General features: G+C 43.0%; 1 protein-coding gene across 1 annotated transcript in view; it reads right to left on the bottom strand.

The window, feature by feature from the left end:
- The window catches only part of malrd1 (MAM and LDL receptor class A domain containing 1), a 31,266-nt gene extending 23,472 nt beyond the window's left edge, over positions 1-7,794 (bottom strand). Inside the window, exons 1-10 of the mRNA XM_047023892.1 lie at positions 7,504-7,794; positions 7,026-7,163; positions 6,793-6,881; positions 6,540-6,701; positions 5,758-5,854; positions 3,098-3,235; positions 2,845-2,997; positions 2,119-2,224; positions 1,528-1,895; positions 924-1,363 (exon numbers count right to left, since the gene is read on the bottom strand). Of these exons, the coding sequence (XP_046879848.1) occupies positions 924-1,363; positions 1,528-1,895; positions 2,119-2,224; positions 2,845-2,997; positions 3,098-3,235; positions 5,758-5,854; positions 6,540-6,701; positions 6,793-6,881; positions 7,026-7,163; positions 7,504-7,690 (1,878 nt within the window). The 5' untranslated portion in view covers positions 7,691-7,794. The remainder of the gene's footprint in view (positions 1-923; positions 1,364-1,527; positions 1,896-2,118; positions 2,225-2,844; positions 2,998-3,097; positions 3,236-5,757; positions 5,855-6,539; positions 6,702-6,792; positions 6,882-7,025; positions 7,164-7,503) is intronic.
- Between the last annotated feature and the right edge of the window lie 8,155 nt (positions 7,795-15,949).

Raw genomic sequence — 15,949 nt, 5'->3', positions numbered from 1 at the left:
AGGAGCAGAGTGGAGGGATACAGTGCTGAATGGGAGTCTCCAGTCTCTCCTAGACAGATGGTTATGGTGAGCTTGATAACGTTACTGCATCCTAAGGGTCACAAAGCCACAAACTAACAATCTGCATGAAAAGCCACGCCATTTCCCATAATCCATATCACTCCATAACACTTTATGTATTAGTGTTTATGAGTCACACATTAGCATTGGCATCGCACATCAGGTTGAACGTGAATGTTATGGAAGACTGGATAAAAAGCCTTTTCGTTATAAAAAACCTCATTAGCAAGCACCACAGTAAACTACCTTGGGACACAACTTAATTAACTTCTACACCTATCATGCAATGCTGCTGCTGGTTGAATGACTGAGCAGAGAGCCATAACTTAACCAGTAGGCCCATCTCCTCAATGCAGCACTGCTGTGCAGTCTGGGATACGGGAGCCTCCACCTCACCTCAGGCCAATGCTGAGTTAATTAACACATGATGCTCATTGGAAGGGAGCTCGACGGTCTGAACTGGACTGCAATTGCCCAGAGGGGGAGGATATGCAGATTCAGGGAGGAATGGACAAAGTGATTCCACCACTGCACAAATATGTTAATGACTCCTTCACAACTTCACAGCATAAATCCAATATTCATGGCTGAAAAGACACAATAATGAACAAGTGCCACTATTTGGATTTATTCGATATTAAACTTAGGTGGATTGATTTGGTTGGGAATATGTTGTTGGTGCTGTTTCACAGCTTTACCGGAGAAATGTGTTTCTTTGAGGAGAAATTAGAAGCACCATAATAATTCTTAAACCAACCAATCCACATCACTCAACTTCTTAATGTGAACACGCCAACGCAAACAGATAAAACCTTCTCATTGGACGATGGACCTGTTGAGTCCCGGTGTTCTGTCAAGTTTACCTGAAAGGGCCGGGCACTGTTGAGATACAGGGTCTTCCTGTGCCACAGGTTGTCTTGGTTGCCATAGCGAACCCACAGCATGTGACCATTGCCGGTGCTGGAAGTTCTGAGGTAGACCGCCAGTCGGTAGACGTGGGAACCAAACATATGGTAGTGGAACCTGAACACACAGGGGTGCTGAGGTTGACCCTGGCCGTGGCGTGGCGTGGCCTGGAAGATCCGGCTCACCAGCACGGCCCTGTCCTTAAACTCCTGAGGAGCGGAGGCCTCGATGTAGACGTAGTGCCCGTTGACGGTGCCAAGGGTGTGGTCCTTCATGGGGCCCGTGTTGAAGGTCGGTGTGGGGCCCTGGATCTGGCTCCAGTCAAACATGTCCGCTCCACTCCGCTCCTGAGTCCAGCTGCACAGGCCCTGTTCGAAATCACACTGCAGCTCTGGGGCTGGACGGAAACCAGGAGCGAACAAGAAGACCAGGAGACAGGTACGGATCATGAGGCTAGGACGACGCAGCACAGACAGAATGTGGGAAAACCCCTTCCATGACAGTGTGTGTTTGTCTGTGTGTCTGTGTTTGTGTGTGTGTGTGTGTCTGAGTCCAACTCACAGCAGCCCTCCTCGTCAGAGCCGTCCCCACAGTCGTCCACCAGGTCACAGCGCTGCAAGTGCTCCACGCAGGCACCGCTGTGCAAGCACCAGAAGTGTGTGAAGAGAGGGCATTCCGTTGTCGCCGGGGGAAGGGAGCAGTTCTGGAACGTGACATCATCCAGGGCAGAAACTCCATCAAACACGCCCAGGCTGATCTTAGCCAATGAGATCTGGAAGGGCTGGGTGATGCGTCCCAGTTGGACGGTGACCTTGTTCCAGCGGTTCCCTTGGTTGTATAAGGTCCTCCATAAAATGGTGGAGTTCTCGACCCCCTCGATTTGCAGGTACATGTCTGCAGCCCCCACAGATATACCTGAGTTAAAATGCCTGGGGATTGGGGGGGGGGAGGGCACAGATGGCTCTTTCATAATACCAAAGATACCAACAAGATGAAGCAAAACAAATAGATATGCTGCACATCATAGGTGAGCGTTTCTGCTGTGTCGTGGTGTCCTTGATGGCCCGTGGCCCGTGGTGGAGCGAGAGATGAGTGCTTCAGACACTTCTGGTCGGTATTTCCACCAGGGGTACCAGCAGGGCTGGTTCTTACCAGAAGGTCAGGGTGCAGTCGGGCGCCGTCTGCTGGAAGCGAGGTCCCTTCAGGACCGCTCGGGGGTGCAAGCTGCTGCTGTTCTTCACCACAAACATGAAGTGACCTGAGGAAAGACAGAAGGCATCTGGATAAAGAGGGAGCACTTCATTACATCACATCACGGCCTGTCCTAACCAGATCATGAAGGCAGGAGATATAGAAGAGGACGTGTGACTGGAAGGGAGCAGGGGAGGGGAAGGGAGAGGCACAGATGGAACAGAACTGTAAAAAAATGATGTGAGAAGCTTGCCATCAAATTAGAGATCCTAAAAAATTAGAGGAGGGAAATACAGCAGGAGGAAGGAAGGCAAGAAACGAGAAAGGCAGAGACAGAAAGAGAAATGGAGGAAGGGAAAGAGAGAGAGTGGGTGAGATGTCTCTTTCCTCTCTATTATGCAGAAAGCTGAGGAAGCTTTTCTCCCATCAAATCTCTGCACTCGGAAAAAAGTCAACAGGGGCTTTTTCATGGAAAAGTGATAGATTTAATCTGTGAGTAATATTATTTTCCAGTCTTATTTCCTCTGCAACAACACTGAGAGGGTGAAGGCAGCCTCTTATCTGCCAAACGTGGCACTTTTTTGCTTTTTCGATTAAGACTGTGAGAGGGAGGAAAGCTATATTCAGACACCATGTGCTAGAGATGTGTGTGTGTTTGACTGATGCTGTCTCAGGTGGTGTCTCTACCTTTGGAGCTGTTGGTGGAGTGGTCCAGAGGGGGGTCCTGACTCTGGTAGTGGGGTGGGACCTCTGGAGAAGACCCCCGGACCCAATCGAAGCCATCCCCCTGGGTGAACTCGTACCAGCCGCACAACCCCCCCTCAAAGTCACAGTGAGACGCTGCATTGCAATACGGGGAAAGAGACAGAGATAAAACAATCATGAAACAAGTTGCATGGGTCAGTCTTCCTCAATACAACCTGAGTTTGAACTGACTCACAGCAGTTGGCTTCATCCTGTCCGTCTGGGCAGTGTGGGGTGAAGTCACACACCTTGTTGTCCTCCACACACTCCCCAGGGGGACCACAGGGGAACCAGGAGGGGGGGCACCCAGGGGTGGGAGGAGCCATGCTTCTGTCTATGACCGGGAACACAAACAAAGCACTCACAGGCTGGACAAAGAAGCAGTACAAACTAGTGTCCTGAACTGGAAAACACATTTCCAACTATAATTTACATATATTTGAATGTGCAACATGACTGTGACTGTGGATTTTATGAAATAATTGTGATTGCGCAAAGCATTATATGTACAGTGGGCCCATCCATGCGGGCAGGAAGTTGATTTCATTGACACGTCATGCAAGTCATTCATTAAGTGACTTTCTTGTGGGAAATCACTCCAGGCAAAAAAACTGAATCCCTAGACATTCTTTATTGCGGTTGCTGTTGTACATTAGTTCTATTGTTATAGACAGCACAGCAGATGGAGTTAACCATAAAGAGAAGGGACCAATGAAAGAGAAGTTATTCTGATCCATCCAAAAGATGAGCCTCCATCTCTTAACCAATGTGTTCTCTCTGTTTACTTATTAGTAAGCATGGACAATGTGACTCACTAAAGTAGCCTTCTTTCCTGAATGGATCCTGGTTGAATTTATATTTACAGACTGTAAACTTCTGTTAATTTCAGTGAATAACACAATCTGGTGGAAAACATTCGAACATTCAAGTCATCGAAGCTACTGTAGCAAACAAGAAGAGCCAACTATCAATACCCCACAGGCCGAACAGACAGAACTGCAAGAAATAGGATAGGTTATTTCATAAGGATTCCAACAAACCTGTCAAATCTGACACACTGCTGTGCATGCCTTGACTTTAATACAGAATTTGGTTTTGTAGGCACAGTTAATAACAGTTTTCACCCGGTACCCATGGTTACCATTTAATCACAGGATCTTTATGGATGGTAGTAAGGACATCATTTGTGGCAAAGCATTTAGTCTGATTCTGTACCTGTTGGGGGCTCATATTTCACCCCAGCACTTCTGTAAGCTGAGCCGAATAATAAAAGCCACAGGAAATCAAAAGGAGACTCTAACTGTGAATACATGACAGCTTGTTAGATGTGGTTAGAGACGTGAGCTACATGACAAGGCAGACTTTTAATTACAGCTATAATAGGGCTCCACGTGCAGCTGCATGAGTTCCCTAAAGCAAGTGGATTGAAGGATGCAGCAGGGCACACCTGCAGACGGTGCTGGACGCAGCGTGCATCCACCCCTGACTGGAGTCTAAGCGACATCAATGCAACAGGCTGAACGACACTTGGTCTCACCAACCATAAATTACCTTGATGACCTAAAAATATGTCATCCGGGTGTTGCAGCAGAAGAGACTGGGAACGCAGGGACAGTGGGTCCCTGAGCTTTGACACCACAAAGTATCTTCTGTCTTCCATGCAACCACAGCAGCCATTTCATGTGACACAAACTCCATCTTTAAATAGATCCCTCTTTTCACCTCAGCCCTGATTAAATGATGCAGAGGAGGTATGCCATCATGCTGAGTCAGTCACGGTTAGTGGTAGAGAAGGGGCACCACCAGACAAGCACACCTGAGAGACGCGAACAGCCAGCGTTCAATGAGCGTTGAATAGCTGTGTGTGTGTTTCTGGCTTTGGTGTTCAAATCCTTGATGGAGCAGAGGGCTCTACAGGGTTGTGCGGTTCACGGCTCACTGTGGGGAGCCTGTGACAGATGGAGGCAGAGGGACAGAACTGAGAGGTGACTTTGACCTGCCCTCTCCACTTAGACATGCAAGACTGGTCAGGCTGGACAAGCTGATCACACCCAGCAGGCAGCAGATAGACAGACCCAGGGAAGCAGACCCAAGCAGACAGACCTCCACAGACAGACAGACAGACACAGACAGACAGAGACAGATATACCCAGGAATGCAGATCCAAACAGACAAACAGAGACTCAGACAGACAGACAAATGCCGATCTTCCCAGACCTATGCTAGTGTTCACAACAGTGTTACTGCCACAGCCTTGGAGAGAGATCCAGCACAGACATTTTTAGGACCTTGAGGCCTAAGAGCCCAGTGCTAAAACTAGAAAATCTTTAGAAAAGTTACAACCCCATATTTACTTTATAGACTCAGCGAGCAGAAACTGAAATCCTACTGGGTGAATCATGGACGTTTTGAAGTTCCCCTATAAAGATGCCCAGGTGTGTGAATTATGTTGAGAAATAGTACTTTGGTCAAAGTGATTGAAGAAAATTCTGAGGTCTCTGGTGTGTATAAACCCTGTAGACCACTGAATCCTAATATACCAAAGCTGCCTTAGGATGACAAGTGACCAAAACATTGAAGCTCTGTGCAGGGTTGGGTTTCACAGTCCATGCTCTAATCTTTAGAGGGAATCAGAGAGAGAGAGTCATGCCTTCATCTTTTGTGACAAAGCAGAGTTACAGTAACAAAGATTTGCTGTACTTGAAGCTGAGTTCAAGGAGTCACCCTAGCTCACGTCGACCTGAGGTTATCAGAGCTTGGAAAAGGTTAGATCCTGTTCCAGAATGTGCTGTGACATTTTGCACTTGACCCCCGGCAGGATGGGTGCAGTGAAGCAAGATTAGAAGACACTCTTACCGGGGACTGTCACACAGCCGTCACCAAAGGAAATGTCATCGATGGCCAGGACCTGTGAGGGGACGCTGTCAGCAGAGATCTCCCCTCGAACGACCACCTGGCAAACACAAACATTCAATATTTATCTTAACACACTATATCTTTCTATGCTGACACAGGTTCTGACACTGTGTTCCTGGTGTGGTGTGTGTGTGTGTCTGTATCTTCTGTGTGTGTGTGTGTGTGTGTGTGTGTGTGTGTGTGTGTTTATGTGTGTGTGTGTGTTTGGGTGTGTGTGTGCTTGTGGTGTAGAAATGGTGTTTGTGTGGTTGGATGAAAGAGCATAGGTGTTCCCCTGTGTGATTAATGCCTTCCAGTATTGTACATCTAAGTAAACCATTATCTCTGCCAAGAGTACAAGCTATCAGACCAAGGCCAAAGTCCACCTGCTTTTAGCCTCCTGGAGCTTTAGTCTTTACTCATAGGTCTGGCTTAATACATGTGTTGTATTATACAGTAGCTGTGACTAGTTGTGTCATGGTGATGTAGAACTCTCTTTAGATGGAGAAATCACTTCTCAGCACAGTTACAGTAGAATCCCCTGTCATGCCATTACTGGAAGACTAGCATAGTCACACAGCCTGTCGCAACTGATTGATCTGAAAGTGAATTCATCTGTGCTACAAATTTGAGTCAGCAAACAAGGTTGACTTGTAGTATCAAGTCAACTTTTTGAAAAAACAGGGACAGATGGCACACCCATGGCCAAGTGTTAAAGAAGGTGGGACAGAGTGGGAACAGACCCGGAACTGGTGCTGACTGGTAAGATGTATCACAGTCCTCTGCCATGCTTCTGAATGTGGTTCTGATTGGCTCCACACCAGCACCTCCTGGTCCAGTGGCTGTGATCGGGTCAGAACCTGCAGACCTCCCTTCACCCTCCCCAAGTGGTGATAGAAGGTCAACTATGGAGGAAAGACACACAATTGGTCATTCAGATATGATGTGGGAACAGCAGTCCAATCCGAGAGGGATAATTAGACTTTATAATATTACCCTGCAAGACTCAAAGGGCAGGAAGGCAGGACTAAGTAGGTCAGCCAAGGACCTCTGTCCTCTAATTCCCTGGAGGAATAGGTAATGAGCTGGGTAGGACAGAGTGAATGACAAATAGAAGAAGCAAAAGTAAAACAAAGATGGAGGAACATGAGGATAACATTTAATTGACAATTCAGACTCGGCAGTGTCACATTTATAACCATTTAGTTTGTTGCACAATTTGTATTTACCGGATTGGTTGTTGGCATGGTTGTGTTTGGGTCCAGAGCCTGAAATGCGGGTTCCTCTGGTCCATACAGAGTCTGTGTCTGAACCAGCTAGCAGGTCACATAAACCCTCCTCAAAGTCACACCGAGTGTATCTAGAACCTTCCAAAACCAACACAGTAAACTGTTAGGCAGAGCAGGACGGCTCACTCAGTGAAATGATCTGTCCTTCACGCAGAGATGAACTGGAAACCATAAACCACATTTGACTTTAAAACCCCTGACTCACCCAGCAAATGCAGACTGCCAGGCATAATATTTTGCTATATTTGGAGGTGTTACGTAGTTGTAGTTGTGGGCTCAGAAGTTACATTACTTGATGAACCAGGAGTAGGGTCAATTATTCTTCATAAAATTGTAATATATAGTATAATATGTGGACTATGGACACTATTAAACAAATAACTGTAGCATACAAGGGTCATCAATTAGAACTACTCACAGTCTTTCTCATCGCTACCATCCCTACAGTGGGTGGTGAAGTCACACACACGGTCCTCCGACAGGCATGTTCCCTTGTCACAGGAAAACTCTCCAGCAAAGCAGGCCACAGCACTCACACACAAACACACAGAGACACACCCCAGACAAAAGGCCAGCAGGCACAGGGCCCTTGGCAACCCAGTCATTGGTTAGACTGGAACAGAAACACTCACTCATTCACCCCTTTATTCCATAAAACACGGTTTGGTTTCAAGAACGTTTTTAACTGAGGTGCTACCTTACAATGTTCAGTTTACCTTTAGATAGTGATCACGTACAAGCTGTGAGTCTGAATCAACACAAGTCAATAAATGGATTTTATGGCTGTTACTCAATAGGCTGTATGTGTGACTGTGTGTGTGTGTATACGTGAGTCAGTGTGCTTGCATGCATGTATGTATCTGTGTGTGTGTGTGTGTGTGTGTGTGTGTGTGTGTATGTGTGTGTGTGTGTTCGCAGGCGCATATCCTTCGCATCATGACTATAAAATAATTGTTCGGACCTGAACACACTGCAAGTAATTGACATATTGTGTATTTTCTGTCGGAAGACTTAGAATCATAGCAATAACAGAGAAAAGTGAGTCCACATGAGAGAAAACATGTTAAAAAGCTGTTCTATGACACTCAGAAAACAGTCCAAGACTCACTTTATAAATGTATTCTCACACAATCAAATTTGACATGAATCAATTAATAAAGGATATTTTTCTGTGATGGGTGAGTCGATTTCTGCGGTAGGTTGCCCCAATGACCTTGAGACAACAGGGAGTAATTAACACTTTGATGGAGGGACCCTGGTAAACTGGACCAATTACAAGAATAATTGATTTATTGACCCGCATTGGTAGCCCAATGACAATATTGTGTCATCCTAGAGGCACAAAAAGGTGTATTATAATCATGGATGTTTTATTAATCTTTTCATGGTCATTTCTGACCTCATCTGTACAACTAGGTGTAACAATGACATGATTACAGACCAAGCTCATGTTTCTCATGTTACTGTATCAGTGACTGGATAGGAATCGATTCAGTAAGCTGGACATGCATCTGAGGGTTCTGTGTGCAATGCACAGTGAAAAGGGGGAGTCATTTATTTTAAGTAGACAGGCTTGTGGGTGTCTGGTATGGCATCAGGCAAAGCAACCCATTTTCTGTTTAGTGACTTTGTCATTTCATGCTTTTTTGCCAAAGTGACTCACATACGATTCATTAATTGATCCTGGGGCAGTTGTGAAAAACCTCAATTAAAAAGCCTGCTAATGAGCTAGCACAGGGCACATTAGGACACATACGCATTAAACTTCAACTATATTCATTTTTTACAAGCAGTCAGTGTTCCCATACTTAAAGCAGACATGGTGTACTGAAAGTTGGCTTATTTTAGATCAAAGGAACATCCATTCACTGTCAACCCCAGTCCACTTTCAATGGAACCAATTTGTTTTCACTAAACGAAACATGATTACGACAGTATATGGTGCATGCTCAAATGCATACAGGCATGCACAGAAACAAACATATACAGGCAAGTTATGCTATTTCAAGTTGATGCAAGAGTAAAACAATTTAGATTTTTGCTTTCTTTGCAGAGGTGTTAGTTTTGTCTCCCCTTTCAGGATTATGCATTTTCTCTATGGGGATTAAATTCACCTTCATGGCCCAGAGAGAGGTCAGCCCACTGCGCCACCGTAAGTGACTTAAATAAGAAAGACATCTAATTTATGTCCCACAAGGATTTGTGGGATGGTGTAACCATTGCAAAGATTTGTCAAACGATTTGCGGAGCAATCTGTCTTGTGCTGGCTCAGCTCCACTTGCAACACATTAAAACAAAGACATGATTTAATTTTCCTCTCATCTGTAACCATGCTAGTTTTTGCTGCAAGCTTTGACCTCAAGTTTTGCCAATATGTCCCCTGAAATGTTACCTGAAGTGTAGGCCAAAATCAGTGCTTGGAACATACAAAATGTGGACAAATAAATACGTAAGCCTTCACACCTCAAGTTACTGCATTCTAACACTGGCAAACCCTAGAAAACTCAGCCATCCTTTAGCAGCTTTATATTTCAAGCGGATTGCTGTGTTTTGGATTACACTTCTATAACAGTTTACAGAGACATGAATATTTATTAAAAAGCTGTATGTGGAAAACAAACCCAGTCTTGTTGACTTTCCATTCGTCATCATAATGGCTTTTTCCATTCTGTTGCTTTTGGACAGCTGGTTAATTGGAATGCATTAAAAAGAACAGAATCGTCACCATCGTGAATTCTGCCTTGCTTTTTACATCCCAACTCATAACAGCTATTAGTCGCATTGCATATAAGCCGTGGTTTTAATCTCTACGCCTTCACGGTAGGATTCGATTTGGGAGTCTATTTACCGAAGCAATAGCCTATATCGACCAACTGCTAAAAACATTGATAATAAAAATCAGGTTTGAACATGAAGTGTAGATGAGCTCGACAGGTGGAGTGTGCTGGAAGAAGCAAACCGTTTCAACCAAGCATAAACACACCCATCTGTCAAGAGCATGCCAGCTCCACCAAGCTGCCACCTCTCAATGATGTGAGGGGCAACGTGCCACACGCCCAAGAACATTTGGAGTTCTATTATGAAACATTAACGGAGCTTGTGAGGTATGATCACAGTAACATACATCACCAGCATCACTGTGTTGCTTTATACATGGCCAGGCTGTAATATACAGGGGGGGAACCACTTTCCTCGGGCCTCCAGGGAAATCTGTTTCACCTGTGTTCTCTGTATAAAAGACTGGTGTATAGATAACATTTTCTATAATGTTCACAGTAACATACATCACCAGCATCACTGTGTTGCTTTATACATAGCTAGACTGTAATATACAGGGGGAACCACTTTCCTCCGGCCTCCAGGGAAAGTTGTTACATTTACATTTATTCATTTAGCAGACGCTTTTATCCAAAGCGACTTCCAAGAGAGAGCTTACAAAAGAGCATAGGTCACTGATCATAACAACGAGATAGTCCCAAACATTGCAAGTAGCCAAAACATGAAGCATATACTGTGAAAAGCTAAACAAGTGCCAAAGGGAAGACCCATAAGAGCATGCAGTTATACAAGTTACAAATTAAACAACATGAACCACAAAAGTGCAGGACTGTACCTGTAGAAGAACAATCAACAGTAAAATATTTCACAGCGAGTACAAGACTTAACTTTGTTATATCTAACCTAAAAGAGCAACAAGTCACTCAATAAGAGTCATTGTGATCCTGGAGGAAACTAACTAACAAGTCCAGCCAAGCATTCTTAAGTGTTGTTCCCCCTGTGTTCTCAGTGTAAAAGACTGGTGTATAGAAAAGTGTTATACATAATGATCACAGTAACATACATCACCAGCATCACTGTGTTGCCTGCAAAAAATGGCATGGGCTGACTCAGATTTATTGACTGTCCTCTCTGATTACTGTGCAGCTTTTATAAATCTCCCCTATTTAACAAGACAGGAAGCCGAGGATAGCCCCACACACATGCACACTCACACACACTGCCAAAAGCACATCCTCACACCAGTTTAAAGAATAATGAACTCTAAGAAACATATCAGAGATTTACTTGTCAGGGCAAGAGCTGAATTTAGTTACTAAAGCACAATACCTGAGCCACATCATCAGGGATGATTTTTGTGATGATGATGACATACAGCGCTGTAAAGTATTTGGACAAGAACATTTCGTATGTGTAATGACAAAGTTAAAACATCTTTCTGGAGCATACTGTACTCCAATGTATACAGCTCACCTATGGTGCAGCTACAGTAAAGCAAAGATTCATAAGATAAAAGTGGTATACAATGATGCAGTTAGAATCCTGTTGAAGTGTCCAAGATGGACCAGTGCCAGCCATTTGTTTGTGACGAATAATGTTCCCACCTTCCATGCTGTGCTGAGGAATTTGATGTACAGATTTATGTGCCGAGTCGAAGAATACAATTTTAACCGCCTTAACCAACCCTGCACTTAGTGATACCAGATATACTGTACCTCCCAACTCTGGAAACACTGCAAAATGCATCTATACCTGTTTTAATTATTGTGCATATGTATGTGCTATGTGTATGTTTGTATGTATGTATGCATGTATGTATGTATGTATGTATGTTTTGTACGTACTTTATGTCATATGTGGTAGTCAGTATGTCTGTATGTATTTATGTTTGTGTGTTTGTGTGTACCCCTCTTGTAATATGTTATGTGTACTTTTCTATCTGGATCTTGAGTCTGCAAAATAAAGTTATATATATATATCACTGAGATGTATTTTTTGTTTACACCAACCTTAAGAGTTCTTTCTTTAAGCTGTATCATACTGTAGCCCATTCAACATGAAGAAAACTAGGATAGGACCAATAATGTAGCATGACATTTTGATTTGCAAAGGAACATTGAAGTCAGCGAGAGGTGATAAACTAGGATGCAGATTTTCTCCATTGCTAATTGTATCTTATTATCCATGTCTTGTAGACCTTTCTACATTACCATAGGATGGTTGTTGCTCATGTATTTTCATTTCTTATCACTCACATTAATAGCTAATACGTAACAGAGAACTGAATGAGAAGACAGGCTGCTAATCTGCAGTGATTAAATAGTGTTCCATGTGACTGGTTGCTAATGGGCTGCCATTCATTAACACCTCAACGGCAGTTAAATACAAAACTCATCCACTTATTGTAGAAAAAGAGGAGGTACAATAATAGAAAATCGTATTACATGTTTCCTAGAAACACCTGAAAAGTTACATTGAATATAAATTATGATATATTCTATTTTATCTCCTTTGCTTCCGCCAAAACTTCAGCCTTTTCATTCAGTGAAGATAATTCACCATGCCGAAGGTCCAGAATGGTATCTTCAGCATCAAGGAAGCTTGAGGGACAGGTTGATATGGCTGAATTTCCGGAAGCTTCTTAAAAGAAGAGCACTTCCTCCCCTGGGTACAGTACCTCATCTGGCTTCAACATAGGCAACAGCTTTTAACCTGTCAAAACAGATTAATCGGTGTGTTTTCACACAGCAGAACCCAAGGACACTGCTGACAGACCAACGAGTTTAATTCTGATGCATTGTGTTGGAGTATTAGAAATGGCATTTAGAAAACTGACTGAAAAGAGCATCTGTCTAGATATGAAACTGATCTCTTAATCTTTGAAGAAATATAAGAACAATAAAAGCGTGAAACCAGCTGAATGGGTAAATAACAAATATTCTCCTGAGAAACAGTATAGTGAAGGCATTAGAGACACTGTCCAAGAGGATATTATTACCATTATCTTGTTCTTAGAAGAAGACTCAAGGAAACTATTGTCTTTATCCAGGCGAGCATCCAGACCACAATCTGTTATGTCCTGAAACAAGGACATAGGGCATTGTAAGATTTAAAAAAAGGACTGAATTTATTCTGCTTTTCCTTCAGATTTCAGACATAGCAGTTGGGCTTCATGCAGGTCACGTTGGCTGACAGGTAGGATGGGGAAGTTAGGGGAATTGCCGTGAGAATTGCAGTCTTTGGCCGGGTTTCCCAGATTCGTTAAGAAGCTCTTAACGCCAAGAGCGTCTTAAGAACGTTCTAAGGGCGCTCTAGAACGCTCTTAGAACGTTCTTAAGAAGATCTTAGCGTTAAGATCTTAGCGTTAAGAGCTCTGGGAAACCCGGCCTTTGTCTGTTTGTTGACCCATTGCCCATGCCCTGCCCACCAGTGCCATCCTATACCCTCCTGTCTGTGCCAGTCTGTAATTTATCTCCTGTTCCTTTTGCTCACCGCCAGGCCATATCAGCTGTGACCTTCTCCCCTCCAATCAACTCATCCAGTCACCAGCAGGGCCTTCTGCTGCTTAAAGATGAAGATGGCAGACTGGCCACAACTTCCCTTCAGAACTCGAGACCAGAAAGAGGAAGTTAGGTTGTACAGTATATCCTTTGTAGCAGGCTATGAAAACAAATTCTGGCCTTGATTGTGTTTTTTGTCAAACTATGGTCTCTGGAAGACAATTATCTTTAAAAGCAGAGAAGACGTCTCTTGACTCTTTCTGCATCCCTTAATATCTGATGAAAGGTCTGGCACTTTTCTCTGCTTCTTTTGTTGGAATCTCAGGTTCTGTTTGAAATCAATAGAGATGCTTCAAAATCCTGCAATTCTGAGAATTCTGTGAGCACAAATGTTCTATTATGAAGCAGAAAGGTTATTTAAATCGCAGGCCTCTATTTTCAGTGACCTCCTGCTTGAGTTACAGTTAAGAACACACACAGGACCAAGTGTGGCTTTAATGGTTTCTTGTTTCAATTCAAGAACATTTTAAGGAATAACCCACAGAAAATCAAATCTGTCATCATATAAATAACTTAATTAGGTTAGATGGCCGTGAATACAAACTGTCAGGGACATAGAAACTTTAGGACACTATAACTTTTATTTAATCAAGCTTCCTTGAGAAAGACCACACAACAGTACATGTAATACCAGTTAATAAGCAGAAACACATAACAGGATTAGCAGGTGAAAAAAACATTCATTCCTCACTGAGGATATTTTGGCAACGTATTTCTGGAAGATGCGCTTTCTTCAGAAATTGTGTTCTAGAGATTTCTGCTTCGGAGCATCAGAGAAGTATTACAGTTTGATGAGCGGTAAAAATACTAGGGGAGCAGAGTGAATGCATGTTTGGGAGCCTGAATGATAAGATGTGGGTTGTTGACCAAACACCCTCTGAAACTTTACATAAGTTCTACCATCATGAAAAAGCTTTGTGGGAAGGGAGAAAGTAGACTTGCAATGTAGGCTACATCAACAAAGACACCATACTTTCCCACTGCTACAATATAATTTGTTTGCGTAAATCACGTTAATGGGGGGTCATTCATTCATCCATGAAGGAACTGCATGTCCTATTGTCTTCCTAGTTTCTGAATGTGCTGCCTTTCATGTGAATGTAACAGATCCTGCGTCCTGGCCAAATGCAAATTTGATTTCAGAAGAAATTAAACAGGCGCTAAATTTGGCGCTTCTGTGACTAGGAAAATGTCACGGCACTGTTGGCTCTCTACCAAATTGAATTTTTTGGGAAGTAATGTGGAGACAGTGTGATTATCTCGGAGGAGCCGTTAAACGAACATAAATATTCATGTGAGCACTTGATTCTGGATACGAATGGATGACTCTGGATACGAATGGATGACTCCAAAGAAACCAGTCATGGGGAAAATAAATCTTATCGTCAAGTAGCCTACAAACGAGTCTCAGTACATTAAACCTTGGATGGCATGGTCAATTAAAGGAAAAAGGCCCCAGAATTTGCTACAAGCATCACCACCATACACTCATTTAATGTACTAAAGTATAGCCTAATATTAACGCGTAAACTCGAGACATACAGCAGTTATAACAGTAGAACATTGTTCCGGTTTGACTGTGGAGGTTAGAAAACCAGAGGAAGGTTCCAGAACATTACATCCATGTCTGGCCAAAGGCCAGTGTTGTAGAAGCAGGCCATCTATTGATTAGCTGGAAAGATGCAAACCCATTTACTAAAGTAAATGCCTGTCAATCTGCAACAGACCAGAGAAGTAGGGATAACTCTGCTTTGGAGCCTATAGGCTCATGTATGAGTTTATGTCTGCAAAATGACACAGGCCTACAGTATTGTGAAACTCATATTGTTGATAAAAATGACTATGTAGAAGTGAAGTACCTTACTTGTTGGGACTATTCTGATTCCCCTCACGTTTTCAATGGTTATTGAATTAGAGAAATACCCGTTGCGATGAAAGAGAAGAAAATTTATTATATTGATCTGATTTTAACTCATCTTATTTCTTTGAACTGTAAGCTACTTTTTTACAGATTCAGGGTTACATAAAATATGTATTCATGATCTGAACCTAAAGAGAATAGAAGAGAGTACTCAGGATGTTACCATGGAGACACACAATATCTGACGTGTAACCAGTGATGCTTAAGGGGTTGACTTTTGAAAGATTCATATTCCAATTTCAGTGTAGTTGATACTGAAAAGATGCACCAGATGGATTATAGAATTCCAAATGATCATTAGATTTAGCAGATTATATGACAAACTCAGTACAAGTTTTAGTTGACTGAACGTTTACAAAGCTCAGGTTTTCTTTCCCTTTTCTTGTCATGAGTAGACCATCACAGCATTGCTCATACTCCTGGAGGGCCAACAAGCTATGATAGAAGAGAGAACTGAGAAAGAGAGCGATGTCTCAAAAGTGAATTTACATGTTTTTTTACCATGGTAATGGTATTTTTCATTTCTGCAAGATACCAGACACTGCTCAACGGGGCTCACATTTAATCTATATCCCTTTGGACTTGTGAACCTTTATTTGTAGAAT

Source organism: Hypomesus transpacificus, chromosome 8 (genome assembly GCF_021917145.1).
Source record: "Hypomesus transpacificus isolate Combined female chromosome 8, fHypTra1, whole genome shotgun sequence".
Taxonomy (NCBI): domain Eukaryota; kingdom Metazoa; phylum Chordata; class Actinopteri; order Osmeriformes; family Osmeridae; genus Hypomesus; species Hypomesus transpacificus.
Note: the sequence above shows the minus strand (reverse complement) of the source record. Positions and strands in the feature narration are given on the sequence as shown.